At 53.1% G+C, this 27,769-nt stretch overlaps 2 protein-coding genes across 10 annotated transcripts in view; one reads left to right on the plus strand and one right to left on the minus strand.

The window, feature by feature from the left end:
- Positions 1 to 3,014, plus strand: part of Col18a1 (collagen type XVIII alpha 1 chain) — a 113,283-nt gene extending 110,269 nt beyond the window's left edge. For all 6 annotated transcript variants that reach the window (XM_052163224.1, XM_052163225.1, XM_052163221.1 and 3 more), the window contains 3 exons: positions 289 to 486; positions 1,111 to 1,226; positions 1,790 to 3,014. In XM_052163224.1, coding sequence (XP_052019184.1) covers positions 289 to 486; positions 1,111 to 1,226; positions 1,790 to 2,003 — 528 coding nt within the window. In that variant the 3' untranslated portion in view covers positions 2,004 to 3,014. The remainder of the gene's footprint in view (positions 1 to 288; positions 487 to 1,110; positions 1,227 to 1,789) is intronic.
- Positions 3,015 to 4,714: 1,700 nt separating this feature from the next.
- Slc19a1 (solute carrier family 19 member 1) lies at positions 4,715 to 23,897 on the minus strand. Of its 4 annotated transcripts, none has more exons than XM_052163998.1 (6): positions 23,812 to 23,897; positions 17,752 to 17,981; positions 12,584 to 13,337; positions 12,180 to 12,372; positions 10,333 to 10,474; positions 4,715 to 5,623 (listed from the first exon to the last, which is right to left on the minus strand). In XM_052163998.1, the coding sequence occupies exons 2-6, from the start codon at positions 17,932 to 17,934 to the stop codon at positions 5,360 to 5,362; spliced, it is 1,536 nt and encodes a 511-aa protein (XP_052019958.1). In that variant the 5' UTR covers positions 17,935 to 17,981; positions 23,812 to 23,897; the 3' UTR covers positions 4,715 to 5,359. The 4 variants fall into 4 exon arrangements, with proteins under 4 accessions (XP_052019958.1, XP_052019957.1, XP_052019956.1 ...); XM_052163997.1 differs by lacking the exon at positions 23,812 to 23,897 and adding an exon at positions 23,114 to 23,337; XM_052163996.1 differs by lacking the exon at positions 23,812 to 23,897 and adding an exon at positions 23,087 to 23,337.
- Positions 23,898 to 27,769: the final 3,872 nt, after the last annotated feature.

Raw genomic sequence — 27,769 nt, forward strand, 5'->3', positions numbered from 1 at the left:
ACAGCCAGGCTGAGCTGGTCCCTGTCTCTGCTCACAGGAAAAGGGGTAGCAGGGGCTATCTTGGGGATCTGCTGGGATCACTCAGATCCTGAGACTTGCCTCTGCTGCTCTAGGCTGAGAGGGGCCAGGAAAGGGTTGCTTGAAGGTTGTCACTCAAGTGACTGGTCTCATCCCTCATGGGCTCTGCCTGAGCGCACCGTGCTGTGGGTATGCATCCCACAGACGAGAGGGTTTCGTGTGACACAGCTTGTGATGTGACCCTTGACCCTTACATGGTTTTTCCGGCAGCTCCACCTGGTGGCCCTGAACACCCCTCTGTCTGGAGGCATGCGTGGTATTCGTGGGGCAGATTTCCAATGCTTTCAGCAAGCCCGAGCCGTGGGGCTGTCTGGCACCTTCCGGGCCTTTCTGTCCTCTCGGCTGCAGGACCTCTACAGCATCGTGCGCCGTGCTGACCGAGGGTCCGTGCCCATCGTCAACCTGAAGGTAGGCGGAACCTGTCCCGAAGGTTCTGGAAGGCCGAAAGTCTGTAGACCAGGCTGGCCTCGAACTCAGAAATCCACCTGCCTCTGCCTCCCAGAGTGCTGGGATTACAAGTGTGCGCCACTACCGCCCGGCTTTCTGTCTCCATTTTTACCCAGGCCTTGGTCTCAGGTGTGAATTCATAGCAGGGCCTTACCATTCCCCAATATTCCCCACAAAGCCCTTCGGATCCCCTACCCACCCAGGGTCCTGGCTCTTCTCTGTAGGCCTTTCTCATGGTTCCTGTGCTGCTGACCACGTAGCCCAAAGTGACATGGAGTCATTTCTATGTGCCACCTCGCCTGGCATCTCTGCCACGGGTCTTATCCATCATGTGTCTTTCTTTATTCCTGGGTCTTTCCTATAAAGAGAGCTGGGATTCTCAGGGCCCGTGATGTGGACTTACAGACCCCACGGTCTCAGGCTTGGGAGGGTAGTTACGGGTTTCACTCACTGTGATAGGCCCTACCTTGGAGACGGGGCTATCTGTGCCTCAGCTCCATGTGTTGGTCTCTTGTGGTCTCCCTAATGGTCATTCCTCTGACCCGATGCAATGGGTAACTGAAGTCCCTGCTCTCTCTCCTGTAGGACGAGGTGCTATTTCCCAGCTGGGACACCCTGTTTACTGGCTCCCAGGGTCAACTGCAACCTGGGGCCCGCATCTTTTCCTTCGACGGCAGAGATGTCCTGAGACACCCAGCCTGGTATGTTCCCCCAGCATTAGGAGATGTGACCAAGACTTTAATCTTCTAGACTGATACACGTCATAAAATCGTAGAACCTAGAACATGGGAATGGGCGATCAGGGTGGGTTTAAGCCATGAGGTTGTAGGAACCCTCAAAGCCATAGCAGATTACGATACCAGCTCTTTGGGGAGCTGGACACACATGTCTAGTGCAGTACTTGGACCCTGACCATCTGTCTGCTTTCCCCAAGAGGCACACCCACGAGGCCCCTACATGACTACATGACTAAGCCCTGGTATTAGAGCTCAGTTTTTAGCATGTGTCAAGCGAGGCTTCTGAAAAGCCAGTTCTGTCATCATCAGTGGAGGAAAGACCAGCTGAGCGGTCCTCTGGCCCCGGCTGCACCCCCAACACCCTCTTCCTCTACAGGGCTGCACATCTGAGAGGTGGACCCTAAGTTCTGTAGGTCACAGCAGCCTTTTACAGTCCCATTGCCCTATTGTTCCCAAAGATGGCGGCTGGCCTCTGTCTTCTTACCCTTAGTGGTCTCCAGGCAGCTGACAATCTGTATACCTTGCAGGCCGCAGAAGAGCGTATGGCACGGTTCAGACCCCAGTGGGCGCAGGCTGATGGAAAGTTACTGTGAGACATGGAGGACTGAAGCGACAGGGGCTACGGGTCAGGCCTCCTCCCTGCTGTCAGGCAGGCTCCTGGAACAGAAGGCTGCGAGCTGCCACAACAGCTACATCGTCCTGTGCATTGAGAATAGCTTCATGACCTCTTTCTCCAAATAGGGCCTCTGCCAGCTAGGATGGCGGACGGAGGTGCTGCAGAACTTTTGACACAGTGCGGGGAGCACCCAGCCAGCACCCAGGGCCTGGCTGGGATACGCTCCCGTAGAGTTCCCATCTTATGTAATCCTCAAGAAATAAAAGGAAGCCAAAGAGTATATTTTTTTAAAACAGACTTCCTGCCCTTCCTCCCCCCCACTTGAACTGGCCAGCCAGTATCACAGTCCCTTCTTCCTCCACGCTTGGTAGAGAGCTTCCTGGCGAAGTCGGATCATAGCTGGGTCCCCGCGAGAGGCTGACGACTACAGTTGCTGCCTAAGACCTGCAGACGTTCACTAGCCTGGCGCCTTTCTGTGCAGACTGTTCAGAGAGCAGTCACATGCACGCATGTGCTGGGGACAGCGCAGGGCAGGCAGTGCAGGATCCTCCCTCACTGCCCGGTGGCTGTGCCAGTTGTCCAGGTGGGCACCTGCTCATCTAGGTGGTAACTGGGTCTATACACACTTGACAGCGCTCCTGTCTCCCCCACTCTCCTGCAACCACACTCCCTGCCAGAGCAGGTTTCCGAGCTCAGTACTCACTGTGACCCCACATCTGACCCTGTCCCCTGTCACCGTGGGCAGAGGCCAGACTTAGCCAGCGTGCTCATTTTTTTTTCCAAGGGCCAGTATGACATGGGGCCCATCCTCAGGTTTGTCTCTCAGACTGGCCTCTCTGGTGACTCCCTGAGACCCTGTCCAGAGCAAAACCCAACCCCAGCCAAGCCCGAGCGCCAGGGCAAGGCAACACCGTGCTCATCAGCTTGACTCCACAAATCCCGCAGCAGTTGCCCAAAGCACTTGTCCTATGGAGGGACGTGTGTGCTCAGGGTCACAAATGGCTAATCAAAGCCACCGTGCCTGTCTCAGGCTCTGCTGTCCGAGGAATGGGACAATCCAGTGGGTCTGGGTCTGTGACAATGTGTGATATGAAGCCATTTCCCAGAGGCACCAAATAAAAATGACCTTTTATACAGATGCTTGGTTTATAAGCTGCCTTCCCTGTTACTAAGAGGACAAGTTGCCCGTGGTGAGACCTGGGAGCGTCCGTTCCTGCACTTGCTAACTGGAGTCCTACTAAGGGAACACAGGTGAGCATGGATACCGTCGTGTGTACATGGATACAGGCCTGTATGTGCACACACGAACAGGCAAACACCTGTGTTATGAGTATACTGGTGTACATGGTCAGGTGGTTATATCCACAGGTTTGGATGGGTACTGACTGCACATGGGACCACATTCATGTATATGTGCACAGGTGTGCACAGGTGTATGTGCAAGCGTGAATGTGTGGTATACAGAAGCATGCTAACAGTACCTTCCACCTGGTATCCAGCAGTGCACACGTGGTGACTTCAGAATCATGTAGACGGGGCTAGGAGAAATGGCTCATCAATTGAATACTCTGTTCCCAGGACCAGCCTGGCAACTTACAATTATTCCTAACTCTGGTTTCATGGACTCTGACGCTGTTTTCTGGCTCCCACAGTTACCAGGCACACATGTGATGCATATATGTACATGCAAGCAAGCCCTCATGCAGATAAAAGAAATTTCCCAATTTTTACATTATCTATTTACTCAGCCTCAGGACCACCACTGATATTCGCTACCATATCCTGGCTACCCTAAGGGACTGTGCTTGCTTGACAGAGACCAGGTTCAAAGCCTCCAGCCAGGTAAAGAACAGCTGGTGACTGACAGGGTCCAGGAGCAGAGAGGCGACTGTCCTCAGTCAGGACAGGTTGTCAGGTGAAGGCGGCAGAGCTGCAGGGAAGGGTGGACAGGTGCCGCTGGGGAGAGCTTTTGCTGGGAGAGGCTTGAGTACCAGCAAGCCGCCATCTTACCAAACTGGGAACCACTGAAGGCTGCAGGGTGGGCGGGGCATACTCCATCTATGCCTGTGGTAAAGGTCCATCAATGGTGTCCCTACCAGATCGCCAAGCCTAGAAGAGATGGAGCTAGCTCTCCTCAGCAAGGCTTCAGAGTGGACCTAGCAGGCCCTGTGACCTCTGTAATCAGTAGGTGACAGACCTGTCCTGCTTGCAGCCTCTTTCTCGGCCCAGGGTCTCCAAGATGACCTTTCCAGAAGTGGACATGTGGGTAGGCCCTAAAGCACAGTTGGCTCAGCAGCCTCCTGCTTTCTGCTGAGCTGGCTACTCATCCCTGCAAGCCAGGAGGAACACTGCTCGTATGCCCTATGCGTGTCAGGTCTTGCTCTGCAGTTGGGAGCCAACTCAAGGACAAGCAAAGGCCTAATGTCTGGTGCGTAGCCTCGCTTTAGCTGGGTGACATCAACCATAGTCCATATGTGCTAGGCGAGGCCAGCATGGAATGAGAAACCTCCTCGTACTGGGGTCGGTTTAAAGTATTGGGAAAAGCGCTTATGCTGCAGATAGTCTAACCTCGCAGCTGACTCTGGTGGTGTTTTCAGGAGCTGAACCAGGAGACAGGCTTCCCTGGTGGAATCCTCTAAAGACACTTCCCTCTAGGAGGACCCGGGTTCTGATCAAGGCTGGCACACCTATGGTCCTCAGGGCTGCCCCAAATGTGACAAGTCTGTATTAACTCATTTAACAAGGGAGGCGGCTGGGCTGAAGTCTGCTGCTACCCCATCAGATGGGAATATGCCTAGTGCTCCTGACTCTAGCTTCTCACAACAGAAAAGTCCAATGTAGTTCTCCATTTTAATGTCAAGTTTGTTTTTTTAAAAAAAAAAAATCAGATAACCATTCAAACAAGCACCTCCGATAGTAGAAGGATGGCAGCTTAGCCAGGAGCCCAGGGCAGGCATCCGGGCACCCTGTGGGGTCAGGCTGGTGTCTGGGCCCAGGGGGCCTCACTAGCCCTGGGGGCAGACGTGATTTGTCCTGAGCTTCCCAGAGCTAAGGGCAGACTGGCCTGGTGGGCACAGCTGACCCTGACATGGGGTTGTCTTCTTGGCAAGCAATAGGCAGCCACCCAGGCTCACAGTGGCCTGGCACGTGGTTTACAAAGCCAGGGGGCTGCCCTGAGTATCTGTAGCAGGCTCCAGCCATCGCTAAAGCATGAAGCCGGCTGGGCTTGGGGTCCTCAGAGGCTACCAGAAGGATACGCTATCTATCGTTCCTCAGTTCAAACAGCTGGCCCCGAAGGAGAGTTCTGTGGCCTAACCTGAGGGCCCCTGAAAGGCAACAGGGGTGCCCCCACATGTCTTGGACTCAAAGCAACACAGCCTGGGAGCACTGTCTGGTTCAGGATGGAGTGCACACAGGAGGGGCTGCCTGAATCAGGAATCCGGTCGCTGAACTGGGATGAGGCTAGGAAGGTCAAGATTTGTCAAGCCTTGGTTTCGACTCTCAAGTCTGCCCTGCTGTCCTCCATGCCATCCGAGAGCAGCTGTGGCGCTGAGGGCTGCGGTTCCCTGAGGTCTCCATCCTGTAAGCTTATCGCCTGCACGGATGTCTCCAAGGGGCTCCTCAGCTCCTGGGCCTGGGCCAGGGCTTGGTGGCGGCCATGCTGGCAGTACCTCAGGCCGTCCAGCCCAGCCCAGGCGAAGCAGGTGACGGACAGCATCAGGAAGTATACGAAGTAGATACGGAACTGGAAGAGAGAGCGGCTGGGTGACCTCAGGCTTTCTGCTCACTGTCCCAACCCTTGCCCTACCTAGGGAATCCCACTGAAGTTCTCCATCACCCAGCCAGCCCACCCCGGGGTAGGTCTCAAGATGGCTGGCTCCCTTCTCCCTCTCACACAGCATGGTCAACCACAAAAGGGCTACTTATCACTTCCCCAAAGATCCCCAGAGAACCCAGCAAGTGTAGTCCTCAAGGGCTGGTCTAATTTCATGGAATCGATTCCCATGGCCACCAGGAGGGTTCCAGGACAATGTCCCAAGGCTTCTCCTAGGTCCTGGCCACAGTCAAGCCTGGGCACAGCCTTGGCCTGCGCGGCACAACAGCGAGCAACAGGCCCCCGGCAGCCACAGGTCACACCCCTTCCTGAAGGACCAGACACATTCCCTCCCAGAGAGAAACCTGGTTGTTTCCAGAAGGTCCTAGAACTTGGGAGTAGCCAGTGGCAGCAGGTGAGCGTCCTGAAGCCCCTTGGGACCCTCTCAGAGTGATTACATTTCAAGCAAACTCAGAAATGGCCATTGGAGACTTCTATTACCCGCTCCCCATTCGAGAGTCAATCAAACTCCTGGATGCTGTGGCCACACCCACTGGGGAAAGGGTGGAGAGAAGTATCAGCCAGCCGGACCTCAGGGTCCACTAAAGGTATGGCAAGCACTAGGGTATTTCTTTTTGCGTCATGGGTCTTGGAACGGAAGCAGCCTGAAGTTCAGCACAGGAAGAGCCCAGCTAGAGGGAAGGTACCACCTGACTACCTCAGGTCAGTTGCACCAGACACAAAGGAGGACTTTTTGGGTGGGGCCAGGCAATGACCTTGCTTCTTACCCTTACCCTCAAGATGTCAGTAACAACCACTCAGGGTGACTGGACCCAACACACACACACACACACACACACACACACACACACAAACACACACATGCACACCAGGAGTAATGAGGCATTTATTGCCCACTGCAATGGGGCACCTGGTGGAGGGGACCACCAGAGGAGCAAGAACTACTCTACCCAAAGGGCACGCCAACCTACACTGCCAGAGCTGTGAGGGCAAGGCCTCACACCCCTTAGCTTCAGCACATAGCACCAGGAGACCTCTGACCTCTGTTCCCTACTGCTTCACTACGTCAAAACCAATGACCTCACGCCAAGGCCTTCGGATACCAAAGGCAGTCAGTCAGTAGGTACTAGAATCACGTGACAAGAATTTTTAAAGCAACCACCATGAAATGGGTCATCAAGCAACAAAAATAATCCAGAAATGCAAAGAGGAGACAGTTGGCAAACATAAGGGATGAGAGATAAGAGACATTTAGGCCAAGGAAGCTAACCAAGAGGGCTTGTGGAACAAGGGGAATTAATTGATCAGGAGAGATTACAGCAAACAAACCCTCCCTTCCCTCCCTTGATTTCCCTGTTCTTCTGTTCCCTGAGACATGCTCACTAGGTAGTACAGGTGGCCTTGAACTAACACTCCTCCTGTTTTAGCTCCCTGAGTGCTGGCAGTCACAGCACGCCTGGCTTGTGTTTTCTAAGTTATGTTTGATGTTGAAAACGGATTTGATTAACACTGTCTTAAGTGATTCTGAAGGTATATGGGCAAAACCTCAGGGCAACAGGCCTGTCAATAGTAAGAGGCCCCAGTGATATATCGTCTCCATACTACACATAAGTTGTAAAGTAATACCCTTGCAGTCCCAAACACCAGACTATTATTGCCTTCTAAAGAGACAGGTAGCAGAGACCAAATTCTGGTTTCACAAGTGAATCCAAGAGAAAAAAAAAAAAACACAAAACAACCATGTAATAAGAAAGAGGTGTATCAAGCACTGATGAAGATCTAGGGACATTGGTTCTCATAGCCTGCTGGTGGGACAGCAAGGGTTCCCGCTGGGAATCTACAGCTCCACTTCTGGGCTCCCATCCAGGAGAAATAAAACCTACGTTCACACAGACTCTAGGGAAGAACTTGTAAGATCCAAGGACCGGACACAGCCCATAGTGCTGTGGAAGCTGAGAAGCTACCCTAGGCACACTGACAGCCTGCAGTAGCTAGCCCACAGGTAAAGGGAGTGGCTGTGCCCTTGCAAGGATCCTGTGGTGATCTGAAGATGCTTGGCCCAGGGAGTGGCACTATTAGGCGGTGTGGCCTTATTGGAGTAGGTGTGGCCTTGTTGGAGGAAGTGTGTCACTGTGGGGGTGGGCTTTGAGACCCTCCTTCTGTCAGCCTTCAGATGAAGATGTAGAACTCTCAGCTGCTCCTGCACCATGCCTGCCTGGACGCTGCCATGCTTCCTGCCTTGATGATAACAGACTGAACCTCTGATCCTGTAAGCCAGCCCCAGTTAAATGTCCTTTATAAGAGTTGCCTTGGTCATGGTGTCTCTTCTTGGCAATGAAACCTTAACTAAGACAGATCCTAAGGCATGAAATGTTCTGGATTTTGACTGAAAAAAAAAAAATCAACATCCTGATTATGACACTGAGCTAAAGAAATGTCAGCCTGAATCTCTGCATGGTTTCTTAAACTGGATGTGAATGAAGCCAAACTTAAAAAAAAAAAAAACCAACAAATCCAGGCTGGCTCCCAGCCAGTCCCCAGGTTCCGCCTTGGTTCTCAGTAGTCTGTGGCTCCTGCCCTAGCCCGTCTCCCAGCTCAGGATGAGGCGTGTGAGGGCAGAGCAGGAGACTGCATCTCTTTTGACTGTGAACAAAACGCAGTGCTCGCAAGAAAACCAGCCAGAGAGAAAAATACACATCTCGAAATTTGACTGGACAAAACAGGAGTTCACGTCAGAATACTCCTTGTCCCTGGGGGAAGGGGGCCTAGATAGAGTCTGTGCCACTGAATAGGACTAACCAAGCACCCACAAGAAGAGAAGTTCTCTCGTGGCCAGCCCTTTGGGAAAGAGCTGACCCAGGTCTCTTCCTATTGAGCCTCCTACCTCACTCCTCTAGAGCTTACTAGCAAGGGGGGTCTTTGTGGGGCAGCTGGAATGGCACAGGGCCATAGACGACACAGGGCAGCACCAGTCTCTCAAGAGTCTCTCAGGCCCCACCCATTTGGCTCTCAAAGGCTGAGCAAAAGGCAGCTATGGAGGGAGCAGGGAGACAGAGAGTACAGTGTCCTTAGAAGTCAGTGACTAAAAGACAAATCACATGTTAAGTGCAGTACAGCTGGGGCTAATCAGGTTCCTCCTGGGGTTTCTTTGGGCAGCCCCCTCCAATTTAGGAGCCCCTACTCTTTGAGAACAGACAGTCTCTTCTCGGGGGAACTCATGCCCTTCCAAGCCAGTGAGTTGTTTCCTGGCCCAACCTACCTTCCACCTCACCCAGAACCTTGAGACAACCCTAAGCTCCAGTGCACCCAAGAACTGTTGGGAGGTAATAAGGAATTATGTAGCCTGCTTGATCCGAATCTACCACTCTATGGGCCAGGCAAGACTTGACCGTTCTGGGTTCAGTCTGCAGGGAGTGTGCACTGAGGGGCTTTGGCAAATTCAAGGTTTAAATGGTAAGCCTGGCACCCACACTTCACGCGTCTATCTCTTCAGATGCTACCAGCCAGTTCCCAGTGAGATAGATAGATGCTAGTCCGCTCCTGCATGTGGAAGGACACGCCCCTGCCTCCTCACTGACCCACCAGACTTCACACCAAGCTTCAATGACAGGGCTGTGCCAACTCGGGACCCTTGGCGGGTCAGCACTCCTCCATGGCACACACCAACCTGCAGGCCTACAGCCCAGGGAAAACAAAGACTTTCACAGGTTGTCTAGGACACCGCCCAGCCATAGCCTGGGGACTGTCACTAAGGAGCGTAGTTACCATCCCTCCTCATGTGCCGACTATCAAGGCCACTCTGGCTTGGCTAGTACCTGCATCATGCTGTCCCCATCACAGACTAGGCAAGGGCTTTCTCAGGTACAAGGAAAACTCTGGCTGTTGTGAGAAAATTGAGGGGATCCCAAGAGGGGCCAGTAGGCCAATGCCATCTGATGCCATCTCCAACCTAGGGTCTCTGCCTAGTTCCCTCCTAGACATGAACCCTTCAGACATCATCCAGTCAGGTCTTGACAACCACCTACATGAAATGTGACATGAATGTTAAGCAGCTGTAACCATGCGATGTCATTGGTACAGGCCCAGGTGAGGACATACAGGTCTGATGAAGGTTCCTCAGAAATGACCAACAACTCAGCCAGCCTTGGAGGCCCAGCCACCCGGGGCTCCAAGTCCCAGAGGTCCAACCTGGACCTGGACAGGAGCAGGGTAGGGGCCTGTGGATAGATAAAAGTGGCTAACTCTGGGGTTGGAGAGATCGCTCAGAGGTGAAGAGCACTGGCTGTTCTTCGAATTCAATTCCCAGCAGCCACATGGTAGTTATGAAGCCATCTGTAGTGAGATCTGGTGCCCTCTTCTGGTGTGTAGGCATACTAGTAGATAAATAACTATATAAATAAATAATTTTTTTCAAGTGGCTAACTTCACCATATCAAGTGCCCCTGGAAATGTGAGCCTGTCTGACCGTCCTGCTCCAAATGTGGGCCACACTCTGTATACTCCAGGGACAATGGATCTGTGGTCGTGTCCCCTGACCATGAACCCCACCAGGAGGCCCCACCATGACCACACGATGGGCTTCCGGCCCCCAGAGACATGGAACTGAAGTTGGTACTTACCTGCTCATGGACTTGGAGACCCAGACCCCGCTTGTCAGAGACCACAAGCGTGATAGAGGTCTTAAGCGCAGTGGCGAGGAAAGTATTGATCCCGAAGACCAGTGCACAGAGCTCTTTAGACAGGGAAGACGCGATCTGAAAACTGGGAGATTTAAAAAAAAAAATACTGTGATCAAATTCACCGCGCAGGGCGGGGGTAAGAGAGTCTGGCATCATTAAGCACGGCGCAGGAGGCAGAAGATTCCGGGTCAGTCTGTATAGTGAGATCCCGTCTAATTAAATACATTAGCAACAACAACAATAAGAAACAGAAACAAAAAGCAAACCAACAAAAACAGATCCAGGGAGACGCCTGTATCTACCCAGGAATACAGCAAAGTATCAAGTTATAAGCCACAGATACACAACTCTAAGATCTCCACCCACACCCATACCCAGCACACCTGTGCACAGCACTGCCCTCCCCTCCCGACATACACCCGCCAGCCAATAGCACTGACCCAGGGCAGGAGTGGGGCTCAGGACATGCCTATAGAGACTGGCTCCAGAAATGCGTCCTCAACTTGGAGGGCAGGAGTACGTGGCCAGCGGCTGTGAGGAGGCAGTCCGAGGAGGGAGAAAGCCAGGTTAGGGAGTCCTGGGAGGTAGGAAGGAGCCAAGCTCTTCCCGGAAGAGGTAGACAGTGGGCAGGCAAAAAGGTGGCACGTACCAGAAGGCAAGTGTCTCTGTGTGGTGTGAGCACATGTATGTATGCTGTGCACAGTGTAAACGCTAAGTACATATGGTATATAAACCTATGATATATATATGTGTGCATGTATATATGTATATATGTATGTATATATACACACACATATACACACACATATATAAATACATATACACACATATATATACTACACACATATATACACACATATACATACATATATATACACACATATATACACATACACACAGATATATATGTATACATGTATACATACATATACCCACAAACATATACATATATATATACACACATATATACACACACACATATATATATACATACATATACACACACATATATACATAAATACATGCTCACACATACATAAATATATATGGTGTCAAGCTGATCCATGTACATGTATGGGATAAACACGGACTGGGGTACTGCACATGTAGTGGATGGTGTGGGTGTGTGTGTGTTTGTCCATCTGATGTGAGCACGTGTCTATGAGCATCCTTTGGGTTTCTTTTAGACAAGGTCCCGCCATGAATCTCTGGCTGGTCTGGAACTCACAGAGATCTGCCCGCTTCTGCCTCCTGCGTTCTGGGATTAAAGGTGTGCACCGCCAGTCCCAGCTCTGCGAGGATATTTGAGGCCTACGTGGCATGAGCTGAGTGTGTCCTCACATACGAGAGTGTGTGCTCCCTTCGTTCCAGCCCGGGCAGGGTCTCAACATGCTACTCTGATCCAGAAGAGGTGGCGTGCGGTCAGTACCGGGCAGCTCTGAAGTAGTGTTCAGAGGGGCTGGAGAGCAAGTGGGTCAAGGCAGCAGGAGGGGGTGCAGGCTAAAAATGGAAGAAGGGTCTCCAAGGTGAGGAGAAGGTGGGGTACTGGTCACTTTAGGGGATCTATGGGATGGCAACACTATAGGGGTTCAGGAAGGACTGGCAGAGTTGGGAAAGAACTGGGAGGGCAGGGGATGCTCTGTCCTTATAGGAGTTGTGAGGTCCAGGGAAACCAGTGTAGTGGACACAGCCAAAAGTGTCTACCAGGCCTCCCACGTAACTACCCGCATGGCCTCAGGCTCCCCAACAGAACCTTCCAGAAGCCCCTCCCATACCATTTCACTCACGTGGCAACAGGCACAAGGAACTGGTAGGCCCCACGGAAAAGCACGAAGGTCACATAGCAGACCCAGATGTCCTGGATCTGGAACATACAGAAAACCAGGCCGGCCTGGATGGCTATCACACTCGCGATGACCAGCTTCGACCACAGAGCCCAGCGGATGTTCACGAAGCCCGCAGAGAAGGACATGATGGCGCCTGGAGGTAGGAGGCATTCAGTCATGGCTGAGCTTGGGTAAGCAGGACCATGGGAGAGATGGACTGAGTTAGGGTGGCTCTGGAGCAAGGGTAAGGTAGGACAAGGGATAGGGCAGCCTACATTGGTGGTCTATCTCAGGGCAAGGGGTAGGGCTGGACCATAGGCCCACTGGGGTCCAGCTGGGACCGGCAAGGGCCCTCCAGTGCATACTCAGCAGTGTGGAGGCGGCATCTACGGCGCCATTGTAGTTGAGGTTGTTGTCCACGCTTTTCCACAGGACATGCACATAGTAGGTGATCAGGTAGTAGCCTGCGGAGTTGAAGACCCACCAGAGGCACCAGAGACGCAGCTGTGGTTGCCGGGCATTTTCCACCAGTTCACTTAGCATGCGCACCAGGAAGGAGTTCCTGCAAGAGCCCAGCACGCGCTCTAGTTTCCCGGTCTCTGGCCGGCCAGGCCCCGGGTGCATGTGATCCAGCTCACAGGGCAAGGCTCCACGTGCAAGTACACTGCGGTTGAAAAAGAGGCTTCGCTTAGGGCGCTTCAGAAAGAGGGAGAGGCCCAGGCTGAAGACGATGAAGCCCAGGGAGATGCAGTTGAGCGTAAAGGTGGAGATACGTCCTAGGGTGACCAGCACCTGGCCCAACACGGAGCTGATGAAGACTCCGAGCAGGACTGCCGTCCGGGAGTAGCTAGCCATGCGCTGGTAGCGGGAGGGGTGCACCAGGGAGAATATGTAGGAGGAGTAGGCGATGCGTGCCGCCATGGTGATGCTGTAGAAGACTTCCATGAGCTGCATGTGTATCACAGACGTGCCCAGCAACAGCAACAGCCACACACACACGAAGCTCAGGCACTGCAGGACCAGGACTGGCTTGTACCGCAGGTAGTCGGTGATCAGGAAGATGGGCACCAGCACGGCCAGGTGGGAGTAGGGCAGCATTGGAATAATCTCGTTGGTCACCTGTGGACAGGCAGGCACTGGTTAGTAAGGACACCTGGCTGCTCCCCTGAGCACTGCAGACTGAGCGAGCAAGAGTCCACCTCGCCCCGGGTCTCCCTGATGACCACACTACGGGAGCCTAGAAACCAAGATGGTTCTTCCAGCCCGAGAAACTGCAGGCCCTAGGAAGGACTCACAGGGAGCTGTCAAACCGTAGGGAGGCCACCATTCATTTACAGGTGGATTGCCTTACCCTAGGCTTTCTGATTTGCACTCGTCTTAAACCTAGGTAGAGAAGTGTACAAAGGCCAGTCAGACACCAGCCCAGGTTTCCTCAGTCCCTATTACAGGAGGATGGTAATGGAGGTGGGCGTGCGGGGAGCACAACAGACAGCTAGGGAGGACATACAGGAGGGAGGGAAGGCCGGGAGGAGGATGAAGTCATCCCACCCCACCTCACTAGGCAGAACTGGGCATGCTCCCTGCAGAATCCAACCTTCATGGCCTTCATTAAGGCCAGCATCTGGTAGCCACCCTCACCTGGCTCCTGCTCTGGCATAGGATGTGGGGGTTGGGGTGGGGTGGGAGCTATCTGCTGCAGGGTGGGTATCAGAAGACATTGCCTCAGAAGACTCTTCTTTACTGCCTAAGGAAGTGTGGGCAGCCAGGCCAGGTGCCTTGGGACCCATGGATGCTCTGTAGGGAGAGCCCCCATCCCAGGGAAGCCCTGAAGGTCCTCCTGACCTCTCTCCCTGAGAGGAGGAGCCGCCTGGGGTCTCCTCTTAGGCCAAAATAAGGTTTAGCAGAGGCTCCCTTAGACCTCATTTTAGATCTAGCTAATGTGCACACAGGGGAGCCGGATGGGTTCTCTTGGGCTCCCAAAGACTGGGGCTTAGTCACGCTGACTCACACCCTAGTGCTAACTCAGCCCAACCACGAGCAACCACCAACCTTACTGGAAAGGACCCACTGCCCCAAGAAACCAGCAGATGCCACAGCCAGCCCCACTTCACAGATGGAAAATTAAAGAGCCCAAACAGAACATGGGTCGGCATGTAAGGTATGTTGTGGATGGTGAGCTGTGATAGGCGGCCTGGTCCCATGTCGCCAACAAGGGACAGCCATTTGGCCACACCCCTTGGGCCCCTGGCCACAACCCCCTGCAGAGAGGTCTGTGGCCATCAGTCACATAGGAGTAGCACCAAGCCCTCCCACATGCAGATAAGGTATCTCCAAGCTCTCAGACCAAACCAATGAGAAGTACCTGCTGTGGACTCCAACCCATCCCAAAACTGCATGTAAGAATCCTATCCGGAAGGAATAAAGGTGTGTGAGAAGCCCGGTGGTGGTGACAGTGGCTCACGCCTGCGAGGCTAGCCTGGTCTACAGAGTGAGTTCCAGGACAGCCAGGGCTATACAGAGAAACCCTGTCTTGAAAAAACCAAATCCAAAAAACAAAACAAAACAACAACAACAAAAAATACCAAAAGGTGTGTGAGGAGAAATACTCCATCCTCTGAGAGCTTCTGTCATAAGAGCTTTACCACCGCTGATCAGGAAGAGGTCTGCTCTCTGGAAACGCCACCAGAAGCTCCCCCTCACCCCCCCCCCCCACGCCCCCTGGCTAGTCGCCCAGCCCAGCCCTCAGTGCAGGGCAACATGGAACAACTGAGAAGACAGGTGACCGAGGTGGAGCCTGCTGCAGCAGTGGAGGTGTCTGGGAAGTCTCCCCCTTCCTGCTCACACCCGGCCGGGCCACAGATCTCCGTGGAAAGCCTCCAGGACACAGGTCCACAGGATGTGCCAAGCCCAGATGGACTGCTGACCCCTCTAGGCCAAGTGCAGGCTGCCCCAGGCCAACCACAGGCTACCTCGGGCTGCTGAGGAATCAGACCTCAGAAGTAGGAGTGCCAACACAGAGAGAAGCTCCAGAGAATCAGAGAATCCTGATCCTGTGCCCCACAAAGATCAAGTTTTACCCCAAATAATCCTGGTACCCCCTAAGCACTCACAGTCCCTCCCACAATGATCCACCCCTGCCTAGACACTCCAGAGATCTTCAACACCAATGAGGACTCAGGCTGCAAACAACCTGAGGTCCCTGGCCTGCTCCACTTCGCTCTGGCTCGGTTAAGGGGTTGATGGGCGGTTAAGGAGTCTACAGGGTGGAGATGAGGGGTAGGGGCGACTCTGTGCTGGGTCCCACTTGGAAGGCTACCGGGGAAGAGACATCTATAAAAGGTCTCTGCAACATGCAAGAGCTGTCAGGTAGCCAACTGGTTGGCATAAGCTTTCTTCCCACCACCTAAGTCCAGCACTGCCCAACAAGCCGCAGGCATTGGAGGATCCCAACTGGTTGTGCAGCACAGAGCTGAGCCCTGATCTAGATGCAGAGGCCCAGGGCAAAGGGGCAGCATCCAAGCTAACGCTATGAGCACAGGATCGGCTGCTCTTAACAGAACAGGAGGCCTGCTCTGACACAGCATGCAGGGATACAGGAACCATGGCTTGACCTGGTCCAAGAGAGCTGGGAAGGACCTGGGGGGGGGGCGTGGGGCATGAGCACCAGGAAACAGCATGGTTCCAAGAGCCACAGCTGAAATGGAACAAACCAAGCAGACCAGAGCACGAGCACCTTCATGACCTCAGGACAGAAGACTCGGAAGATGGCTAACCTAGCCAGTGTCTGTTTTCCAGAGCAACAAGAAAGGCGACCATTCTCAAGGACAGCAGCGATGCATGTGGCTGTCAAGAGCCCCCCAACCAGTAAGGAAATGGAGGGGATTCAAGTGTTCATGTCAGAGGGCAGGTCAGATCACTGACAGAGTCCTTAGTCTACAAAGTCAGTCAGGGTAGCGGTCTGCATTATGAAGCAGGAGGATCAGGCCAGATGAACTGGAACTCCAAGTCAAGATCTGCTCTGCCCAGGTAAGTATACACACACACACACACACACACACACACAAGAGACTCAGGCACAGAGACTGAGACACACTCAGGCACAGACACACACACACACACACTCACACACACATATATATATGCACACGTACACACAGACTCAGACACACACAGACTCAGACACAAACACACACACAGACAGACACACATAGACACAGACACACACAGACATAGAAAGACACACACAGACATAGAAAGACACACACAGACACACATACACACAGACCCACACAGACCCAGACATAGATACATACACACACAGGACACACACACATACCCTTAAGAGTAATCTGGAATATTCCTATACTTTCACACCTAAGGATTCTAACAAATTCCCTACAACTAAGTATTCCCTAGACTGACCAAAATTCAAACCAACCAAACACATACACACACACACACTGGGAGCTAGCTGCTCAGCCCACTGAAGCACCAGAAGGCTGGGTGGGTGACTCCATCTGTACACAAGCCTTAGATAGGAAAAGTCTGAATCTATGTGATAAACCTCCAGAAACCAGGCAGGAAGATCTGCTATAAAGACAGAGACCCAGCAAGAACAGAGTGCCCGGTCCCCAGGTGGCTTCCTGACCTCCCCTGTAGTCAGAAGAGCTAAGACCACGGGGTTCACCCTAGGGCTGGTGAACAGTACCTCCAATCATTGTCTCCTAGTGATAGTGATAGTTAAGGCTTGGCAGAATGCCTTAACCTCTGGAATCTGTGTGTGTGCATAAGTTTGTGCACGTAAGGGTATACAAGTGTAGGCACATTTGTGGAAGCCAGAGTGTTCTTCAGGTGCTTGTCTACTTGTTTTTCTGGTTGTTTTTTTTTTTTTTTTGAGACAGGGTTTCTCTGTGTAGCCCTGTCTATCCTGGAACTCACTCTGTAGACCAGGCTGGCCTCAAACTCAGAGATCTGCCTGCCTCTTGTCCAGCCCTGTCTTATATAGCATGAGGTGCACTTTCAAAAGAATAAACCATCCTCCATGTTTGCTTGGATTTAAGCTCATTAGCAGACTTTCAATAGGACCCTCTGTCCCCATGACTAAGTAAGAAGAAAATGCCTTCAATAATCTCTTCACATAAACAGCTAAGTCCCTGTTGGAGGCAGGTGCCAAGCAAAGGGGGGTGGGGCGGTGGGGGCGTGGCTGGGCCTGGGCCCGGGCCGGGCTTTCTCCCCGGGAGGGCAGATAAACCATCTGGCAGTAGAAGTTAGCACTCCTTTGGGGACAGTCTTCCTCAGGCCCAAAGCAAGCACAGGTTTCCTTTCTATGGCACCCAGTGACACACTATCCGGCTGTCATGAATCAGGGAGCCAAGGCTGTGGGCTCCGTGCAGCAGGTGGAGGTTAGGGCGGAGCCAAAGCCACATCCAACCCAGTCTCCCACAGCCTCAGCTGCCCATATATCAAACTAAGAGAGTCCCCGCCCCAGCCCATGCTGCTGATTGCCCAGCCTCCTCATAGCCCAGCAACATGCCTGCTCCTTGGTGAAGTTGTGTTCCAGGAGGTAGGGTGTGATGAAGCTCTCCCCAGGCCTCAACTGTGCCATGAAGCCAAAGAAGCAGAGATAGAAAACCAGGCACCGCCAGGACTTAAGCTCGGGGTCCTGCCTGGGCTCTTCGCATGCCTGCTTTTCTGCCATCTGGCCAGTGGGCACCATGTTGCCCAGGTCCTCATGGGACCTGGTGAGCAAAGATGACAGTCCACCTAGAAGGAGAGAAAAGCAGAGAGTCTGGTGTCAGCAAAGGAGCCCACGGAGAGCCACGCCTTCCCAACCCTTCCACTGAGACTCAGTGTTAGCCTTGGGTGGCTGCAGGCCCCAGACCTAAACCTTCAACCTACTTTGCCAACCTGAGAAGTACCAGGAGCCCAGTCCCTCAGACGAGGCCAGCACAGCCTCCAGGAGTCTTCAAGTAAACCAGTCTCAGCCACACAGGCCTATTAATCAAATATCAATCAGGGTCACATTAACTAATTAGCTTCCTTTATTTAATAAGTGAATAACACTTAAAATTTTAGTTTGGGAGCTAGGCCATGGTGCTGTGAGCCTTTAATCCCAGCACTCTGGGAGGCAGAGGCAGGCGGATTTCTGAGTTCGAGGCCAGCCTGGCCTACAGAGTGAGTTCCAGGACAGCCAGGGCTATACAGAGAAACCCTGTCTCAAAAACAAACACATAGAATGAAATAATATAAAATAAAATTCTGTGTGGGAGCACCTCAGATTCATTTCAAGGACTTGGCAACTTGTGAGCACACAGGCCTTAGGAACTGGTCACCTCAGCTGGTGTCGAGAACTGGTGTTCTGGTGGACTCCTCAGGGTAGAGAGGGTAAGTGGAAGAAGCTCTGCGAGGCTAGGACACCATCTTCGTACCAGGACACAACATGGAGGTCAGTCGGAGTGGCTTCGAGTACGCATATCTGACTCATAGCCTCCCCACAGCAGTGGAATGTAGCTCTAAGGGACACTAGTCATGGGAAGGGCAGTCAGTGGAGAGGCAGGTGAGCTGAAGGGACAGAGAGCCACCAAGGGCAAGGCAAAGCAAGCTCTGAGAAGGGTTAAGGGACAGAGCTGACCTAAGGGACCCCACAGTCCTCTCTAGGACTCCTAGCGGAAGAGGTGAATCCGATGTCCAAATGGCTACAGACCTCCTCCCAAGGTGTGTCAAGTCCAGCCACAGACGGCCCATCTAGCTGCTGACCCCTGACCTCACACCACACAGGCCTGAGGAAGTCTTGAGTGTTTGTGAGAACCATGCTGCTCAGAGTGTCTTTGTCTCACGATTCTGTCCTGGACAGAGGCTGCTCTGGTACAGGTGAGTACTGCCAGTTGTCCTTGCTAAGACAAAGGCAGGAGCTGTATCCACTCATCAGGACCCCAAGTTATCCCGCCTCATGGGCAGAGCCACACCTCTCTGGGTCATAGGTTCATGTGCTTCAAGGCACTGGTGTGGGACAAAAGAAAGCTGCCACAGAGCAGTGTGCCTTCTCCTGGAGTAGAGGCTAGGCATCGTATACAGGGGCTAAGGGTGTACCCCCTCTACAGCGGGTTCCCCGATATCCCCTTTGCTCATTACAGCCTGTTCCAGGAACTGTCTGCTAATCTGAGCTAAGTAAGAGTCTCCTTCAAACCCTGAGCAAGGGGCAAAGAAAACTCCCCAGATATAAGAACTATGGGGGAAGGGGTCCAGATTCTCTGCCCATGGACCCTAACATTGAGATGGAGGGTGTTCTCTGAGTTCCCACTAAACACAGAGGTTCAAGAAAGAAAGGTGACCTGTGAGAAAGAAAGGTGAGAGTGTGTGCGCTCCCTGTAAGGACTGACCAGGAGCCCTTCCTTTTAACTCCTGCCTTTGTGACAAGGGAGAAGCAGGGTGACATTTGAACCCCTGGAGAAGCAGGGGTTTGTAGGCTTGTTGAGAGCTGCAAAGAAGGGTGAGCCAGGGGACAGAATTCCAAGAGGTCCAGAAGGAAGGAATGTGTGGGAAGATGCTAGGGCAGCAGGTGGCCCCAGAAGGAAGCTGCAGGGCCTGGGACAGGACCCACATTCTCATGCAAGAATGGAAACACGCGTCCAGGCAGGGGGGCCTGGCTGGAGAAAACGCAAACACAGGCTACAATCATCTCAGCTGGACAAACTCTGAGCTCCGTGCTTTGCTTCACCTCAAAGGTCCCCAGAGCTGCACAAACTGCCAATAAAGGACACAGCACTCAGGAGGTTCAGCCTGAGGCGCCGACCCCTCCAGAGAGGCCAAGGCAGGTGCAGGCAGAGCCAAGCCCTTCCTCAACATGTAGGGCTGGCCAGGTCCTGCAATTGTCCATGGCAACCGCATTTGCTCAAACTAAAGCAACCCCCAAGCTAAGTGGTGGCCAGGAATATAGCTAAATCTAGGATTCTGTGCTGAGTATGGGCTTAAGAATTCCCCAAGAATTGGCCCACATCTGAAAGGTCACCCCCAGCGATAACAGGAACACCTTTACTTGGTGTCTCTTGGAATCCAGGGATAGCGAAGTTGTCAGACACCAGTACAAAATAAACTCTCTATTGTTTAGCCCCCACAGACTCCAGAGGCTGCTACACCCAGTGAACTATACTTTTATACCACGGTGAGAATTCTTCAGGGCTCCCCTGCTCAGGGATCTGTAGGATGATCTGGCTTCTGTCCTTCAACAGGTTACCCACCAAAGCGAGAAAGACCACTTGAATAACGCCTGGAGCCCACTAGGATTATCAGGCTGTTCAACCCTAACTAGTGCTAAGATGTGTAAGCGGCTCAACTAGTGCTCTAGGCCCAGGAAGAGACTCCTGCTTGTCCTCTGAGATTCTGAAAACTCCATCCACCCACACACGCAGCCCACTGTTCCAGGGAACTGTACTACATCCCAAGATGTTCTGCAGTCTCAGTGACAAGACCCAGGAGCCTAACCAGAGCCCCTGGGCTTCTATGCTCAGACCACACGACTAATAGGGATCCAGGTATGTGCTCACAGGGACACATGGGCGTCTCCTATTCTCTGATGACCCACATTCCAAGTCTAGAGTCCACTGGCTGGTCCATCTCCCCTGCCCAGCTCATGCCTTTCACCATAATCACCAGTGCAACAGAAAAACCTAGTTGCTTAGGGACCAGGAATTGGGGACTGGCTCTTGGTAAAGCCACAAGCTCCATCCCTAATCCCCACCCCAGGCTCCTGGGCACCCACTCTGCCTCTTGCCTGATCTAAGCCTGGATCTGAAGAAAGCCTCACGCCTAGGAAGCCGAAACAGGAACTATCAGGCCCTTTGTCCTTCTCCGGCTGCCTCTCTGCTCAAACTTGAAACATTTTGGACCTGCCTTCCCCAGTTCCAGAGCAGCAAGCACAGCTCTGCCACCCTCCCACAGGATCTGCTAACGTGCATCGGATGGAGGCTAGGGGTTGAAGAGCTTAGAAGCACCCACTTCCCAGAGCTTCCAGGTCTGGAGCTGACAACTCCAGTGACGACTGGGCAGGCTATAGGCCAGCCAGAGGAAAAGCTGCTACTCAGGAGAGTGGCCCAGAGTTCAGAGTCCTAGTCAAAATCTATCTTCCACACTGTCACTGAAGGAAAGAGGGGCCCAAACTCTTGTCTGCATGGGGCAGAGGTGGCTTCAGCCTGAATTCTCAGCACCTCCAGGAATGAATGCCAAGGGAGGTCCAGGCTGGTACCTAGGCAGAGACTGCCCCGGTCAGTTTATTCCACTCTACTGGAGGCAATATCACTCCCACATAGTTAAAGTGTCCAGCTCTGACACAACACCCTCCTTCTATAAGGCACAGCCCAGGCTGCTCTTCCTAACAAAGCTAGGCTCAGCTCAGCACAGCTCAACTCAGTCAAAGGAAAGTTGAGGGTAGGGATGGGGAGGGAATCCTGTCCTCTACAATTGAAACTGAATATGGAAGGAGGCTCATGGCTTGCGGGCATCACAGGGGCCCCAGACTCCATATGCCTTGAGCTGTGGTTTCTTAACTTGCAGCCTCTTCCAGGCAACTGAAAGGAATCCTTGCCGGCCCAAGTAGGTTGTGGTGTGGGGGAGGGGCACTGCACAGTCCTTTCTGACCAGCCTAGCACCTGCGTGAGAGATGGGGGAGGGGTGGGAGTGGGTTGAGTAAGAAGTGTGGACTACAACTGTTCACAGAATTCTTTCCGTGGCATCCCCAAAATCAAAACGTACAGCACTTTCGTTTTATCTTAAAACAGGAAAGAAGGTTCCTTTTAATCTTGGATTGATTGTATTAAGGAAGAGGGGAAAAGAGCATTTTCCCTTCTCTGTTGCCCTTCTCTCATTGTGGTAGCAGAGTATTGACTGTATCTTTGCCACAGGCTCAAATGATCAGAATCAATCTCTTTCCTCAGCCCCAGTGCCTTGGAGGGTACATCTGGCTCCCTAGCCTGAAGAATGAGGGAGGTTCTGCAAAGTCACAGGGTCTGTGTTCTGCAGAGTCCACCTGAGCTGCACCAGAGTCCTTAAGTCTCCCTGGGAGGAGGCTACTTCTTTCCAGTCAGGCAAACAACTCTAAGGATTTATTTAGTCTATCCTCACTGAGAGAAGCCCCACAACCATCTTCTGGCCTGCTGAGGTTCCGATCCGACCGCCATCGTAAGGACAGGCAGGTTAGGATGGGAACACTCTACAGCGTGAGTAGTCCGGTGTATATAGTTTACTCCTAGGCTATGAGCCAAGACTCCTCGGGAGTTTTAAGTGGGAATATGGACTGAGCTCTGGGAAGTGTCCCTTGTCACAGAGATCCTGGAAGCACCGAAAAGACTGGCTACTACAGGCAGTGCAATGCAGATGCCACCTGTTCCAAAGGGAAGTTGTTAAGAGTTGTCAGGGCGCCTGTAACCTCTGAGCTAAACAATGGGCCTGGAGGCCCGCCACGTACAGGGCGTGGGCAGTGGGGTTGCCTTGCAGGCGACACGTGCTCTAAAGTCGCTGGGGCAGGCGCACGTGGTGATTCCTAACCTGAGGAAGATACTTTGAAGGCAAAAGAACTCCGTTCCAGAGGAATGACAAGGAGAGAAATGGCGCTCTGAGGTCCCACCAGGCAGCCTGGAAATTTACCCTGGCGACGGTTCCGCAACCATGCGCCCAGTATGCCGGCCAGCACTCAGACCCTTGCCCCGGAGCTCTTAACGCTGAGGTCCTCGCCTATACTAAGTATTCACACAAGGACCCAGACACCCCACAGATACCACCAGCCCGTGGCCCACACCGACCCTATTGCACATATGCACCCCAAAGACTTCTGCCTGTCTTCCACCCAGCAGACCCCGCATGTGACTTCCACTCACTCCACAGGCACTCGGCACGCTGCAAACCTTGCCCGGAGCTCTGCAGTCGTGCCAGGGATACCCCTGGTACTCTGTAGTGTAGAATTCAGACCGGTTCGTCTTCAGGACTCCGGAAGGAACAGAAGTGCACCTTGCACTACCCCGTGGCTCCTCAGGCACGCATAGAATGGATCCCCTGCGTCCCACAGGCCTGTACCTGGTTCAACCAGCAGCCGGCGTTCTGGGGCGCACACACTCAGACTACAACACCCATAAACCCCGCGCGCATAGGCTCAAGGGCCGCGTGGAGGGGCGTGGTTACCTAAGTTGACCCCTCCCCGAAGGAGTGGCCATCATGGTAGGCCGGAGGCGCAGCCGCGGAACTTCCAGGGGCGGGGCAACACCTGGCTACACCCCGCAGCTACGCCCACAAGGGATTCGCGCATGCGCCCTCTACACTGGGTCATTAGCTACCGCCTGGGTCATGTGGTTTCCCGAGGAGCGACTATCCGCGGCGCGTCTGCCAGCCTGTGCCCTGAGACCCTACATCTCTAGACTGCAAGCTCCCTTCAGTACGCTTGCCCTGTGTTCCGGCTCCTGTCCTCCCTCCCCAAACGGACCCTCTCTGCCCGCCTCTCCTGCACGTCCCTTCTTCCCTGCCCCCTTCCACCCCCTCTCCTCTTCACCCAACCCCTGGGCCCCGCAGCCCGCCTTGCTCGCCTTAGCCCCCTTAACGAGCCCCCTACCTGTCCAGCGCTGGACCGGGTCTCAGCTCACAGCCGACTGCCAGATCTGTTCGAGCACAGCGGTGACCGGCCCGCCTAAGGCCAAGGCCCCTCCCCGGGTCCGCCCCTGACCCCTGCTGGTCTGCAGAAATCTGCACGGGCTCTGTCAGGCTCCGTTTAAGACGGGCGTCCCGCGACCACCTGCTACAGCAGTCCAGGCACCAAGGCATTGGCCGGCCACGGAGTTGCACTGCCTGCACCAGCTGTGCACACCCCTTGTTTGGGTGTCAGCGTCTTTAGGTTCCAAGGGCACCGATGGATTGCTCTGGGCTATGCATGGAGACCCCCCTACCCCCAACCCAACACACACACACACACACACACACACACACAACCATTCACCGTATATCAACCTGTCTGTTAACAGGGACGGAAGGCTGGCCTAAGTGTTTTTAGGCCCCACCCCACCTTCCTTCACCACCAATCCCCCAATCCTCCAAACTCTCACCCCAGCAGGGATGTTCAGCTGACGCTCAGCAGGTGGGAGGCTTCTGGCAGCTTGGAGTGGGGTAGAAGGAAGCTGGGCTCCCTGAAGTCAGCCTCTTTCCTCCTGATGGGTTTTGGCGGAGTACTTGCGAGGGCAGGGTCACTGCCTTAGCTGCCCTGTGAGGCCGACCAAGAAACCGTGCACTTTAGGAGCAAAGTAGAACGAATGGGGAGGGGCATGGGTCCAAAGAGGAATGGCCGACCAGCAACACTGGTTTAACAGATCCCAAGGTGGTAGGGTGCAGGGAGGTTTGACACAGTGGTCATCTATAGACATAGGGGTCCCAGGTGTGGACACCCTGTCTCCACACCAGCACTGCTCCTCCCCAGCCTGTGGCGGCCACACCCTCCGGACTTGGGCCTTCTGTGGTTTGTGCAAAGGCTGGCCACCTAGTTGCTAGACAAGGGAATTGTCCAGGAAGCTAGCTAGCTAGAGTGCTTCTCAGGCCAGAGCTATGGAAAGCAATGGCGGCATCATGGGGCGTTTGGGAAACACAATGGCTCCTCTCTACAAGTAGGCAGCATGCACTCTTGGGGCTGGCTGCTGCCCCCACCTCCTGCCTGGGGAATCCCCACAGCCCTTGCCATTATGGTGCCAGACTTGGTCCAACAACATAAGTCCTTGTGAGTTGAAAGGAACAGAATCAAATGTCGAATTCTTTGGAACTGATGGTCAGGAGGAATTTTAGGGTGAGATATGATGACTCCCACTTCTGACTGTGTCAGTTACCTGCACCCTTGGGACCACGTACTACTTATAGTCTGAAGGGCAAGGCCTCAGAGCAACTGCCCTGAACATGTGGTAAATCAATCAGAGTACAAGAAGCCACCCCTGGATGAGGTAGAGGATGAGGTGTGGAAGAAGATTGTGACTATCTCTGTACCAGGCAGGTCTGTGCCCTTTGGGGACTCAGTGAGAGCACCGTACCCACAGGAGCAGGTAGTGGCACCCAGTCCACATGGCCCGTTATGTCACGGAGGGGAAGATACTAACAAGTTCAGCATCTGCTCCAGGGCACTGGACTCCCTTCAGCCCTGTCTGTCACTGTGTTAGGATTCCAGAAAGAGCTACACCTTAGGGGTAGATCAGAGGTAGAATGGCCCCTGTATCATTTGTAAGCTGCAGTGTGTGTGTGCTGGGAATTGAATCAGGGTCCTCTGGAAGAGCAGCCAGTGATCTTAACCCCTGAGCCATCTCTCCAGCCTCCCTCAACTCAGGGGTGCCTCTGGGGAGCCCTTTAGCTCTGCACCTCCTACCAGCGAGATAGATTGGCACTTGTGCTATGCAGAGGAGTTTGAAGAGTTAAGATGGGCACCGGACACCATCCTAGCCTCAGGCTGGCAGAGCTCATGAGGGAAAGGCCCGCTGCCACTTCCTCCCATTCTCCAGGTTCTCTTGAGAACACTTGAGCTGCCGTGGTCAGATCCAGGAAGACAGCCTGGGACTTCCCTGCCGTCCCCATTCCAGCCAGGGAGCCCAGCAACTGTGCTCACTGCTAATGGTCCCAAAGTCCATATTGTTCTGGATGAAGGACCTGGCCCTGGTGGCCTGCCTAGCCTTTGCCCAGCTTCAGAAAAACCAGGCCTCACATCTCCTCAGCATAAAGGGCCAGGTCAGAATCTACTGGGGTGACTGCTTTCTAAGAGTCCACTTTTCTATACCAGAAGCACAAGGTATCCCAACACATGGTAGAAATCTAAGCGTGTACTAGACTAGGGGAAGGCACCCCTCTCAGAACAACAACCTTCCCTCAACAAGGAGTGATGGGGAGTTTTATGTCAACTTGACACAAGCTAGAGTTACCCAGGGAAGAGGGAGCCTCAGTTGAGAAAATGCCTCCATAATCTCCAGCTGTAGGGCATTTTCTTAATTAGTGATTGATAGGAGAGGGTGCAGCCCATGGCGGGTGGTGGCATCCCTGGGCTGGGGATCCTGGGTTCTCTAAGCCACAAGGAGCAAGCCAGTAAGCAGCATCCCTCCACGGCCTCTGCATCAGCTCCTGCCTGCAGGTTCCTGCTCTGTTTGGGTTCCTGTCCTGACTTCCATTGATGATATGGAAGTGTAAGCTAATACATGGTGTCTCATCACAGCAATAGTAATCCTAACTAGGACAAATTTGGGACTAGGATAGTGGGGTGTTGCTGTGACAGACCTGATTTTTGAGGAGGACTGTGGAAGGACTTTGGAGCTCTGTGCTGGAAAAGCCATTGAGTGTTGGAGTTTGGTGAGCTGTTCTTAGTAACGAGTTTGGAAGAGAAGAATGTTGAGATCCGTGCAGACAATGGAGGCCTGGCTTGTGAAGTTTCAGGGAGAAGCAAAGACTCTACCGGGTCATTTGTGTGAAGGATCTGTGGTGTCTGGTCAGCTAGCTGGGGCTGAAGAGTTGTTGACTGTGATTAACAAGAGACCAGAACCACTAAAGAAAAACCTTTGCTTTGCTGGGACAATGGATGCCGGTTAGCTGGGCCCAAAGAATCAGCTGTGATTAAGACGAGATCAGCATTACTGAGGTGAAGTCTTCTGGGAAATGCTTCCTCAGGGTCAGCACACAGAGGCTGGGTACTAGAAGTGGCCGAGGTTGTACCTCCTGTTGGCAGCCGGACTGGGTAGTGTGAGAGTCACACTGGGTGGTGGTGTTGATTTCAAAGGTGTGAACATGGAGAGCAGCTGAGGCTTGGTGCTGTGTGTGGCAGGGTTGAGAGCCCGGGAGAGGCTCCTGGAGAAAGTGGAGCCAGTTACAGTAGAAGACTCCAGTAGTGGGGGATGCCAGTCCCATGAAACGGCCACCAAGCAGCAGCAGGAGAGGGGTGCAGCCTGCTAGAACCCGAAAAGACAAGCTGTGTGCTGAAGAGGGCAGAGCCAGAGAAGTGCCCTTTGGAGCTGCCCAGAAGATGGTGAGTAAGTCCCAGACATTGGACACTGAGTAATCTATAGAGTTTAGTTTTACTTTGAGTTGATTGTTGTTGTGCCCTGGTTTTTCCCTCTTGAAGCAGGAAGGTATTTAATGTATTTCTGATTTTACAGAAGCCCACAGTTGAGAGGCTTTTAATTTTTTTAAAAAGACTTATTTATTTATTGTATGTAAATACACTGTTGCTATCTTCAGACACACACCAGAAGAGGGCATCAGATCCCATTACAGATGGTTGTGAGCCACCATGTGGCTGCTGGGAATTGAACTCAGGACCTCTGGAAGAGCAGTCAGTGCTCTTAACAGCTGAGCCATCTCTCCAGCCCCGAGAGGCGTTTACTTTTAAAAGACTTTGGATTTTAAGTGAGACTGGCTATTCTGGAAAGACTGATTTTTTTTAAGTGTTTGGATTTTTAAAGACTGTGGGAGTTTTAAAATTGATATTACTGTGCCATTTTGGGGAAGACCTAGAAAGGAAAAGTTATAGCTTGACAGTGATGTGTTTGTGTATCAAGTTGACA

This window comes from Apodemus sylvaticus, chromosome 19 (assembly GCF_947179515.1).
Source record: "Apodemus sylvaticus chromosome 19, mApoSyl1.1, whole genome shotgun sequence".
Lineage (NCBI taxonomy): Eukaryota > Metazoa > Chordata > Mammalia > Rodentia > Muridae > Apodemus > Apodemus sylvaticus.

Excerpts from the sequence above, each read along its gene's own strand:
- Slc19a1 (XM_052163998.1), bottom strand. The coding sequence starts at position 17,934 with ATGGTGCCCACTGGCCAGATGGCAGAAAAGCAGGCATGCGAAGAGCCC. Across the intron at positions 12,373-12,583 it reads TGCCGCCTCCACACTGCTGA|GCGCCATCATGTCCTTCTCT; the intron begins GTATGCACTGGA and ends TCCTACCTCCAG. Across the intron at positions 10,475-12,179 it reads TTCCTTGTGCCTGTTGCCAC|TTTTCAGATCGCGTCTTCCC; the intron begins GTGAGTGAAATG and ends TAAATCTCCCAG.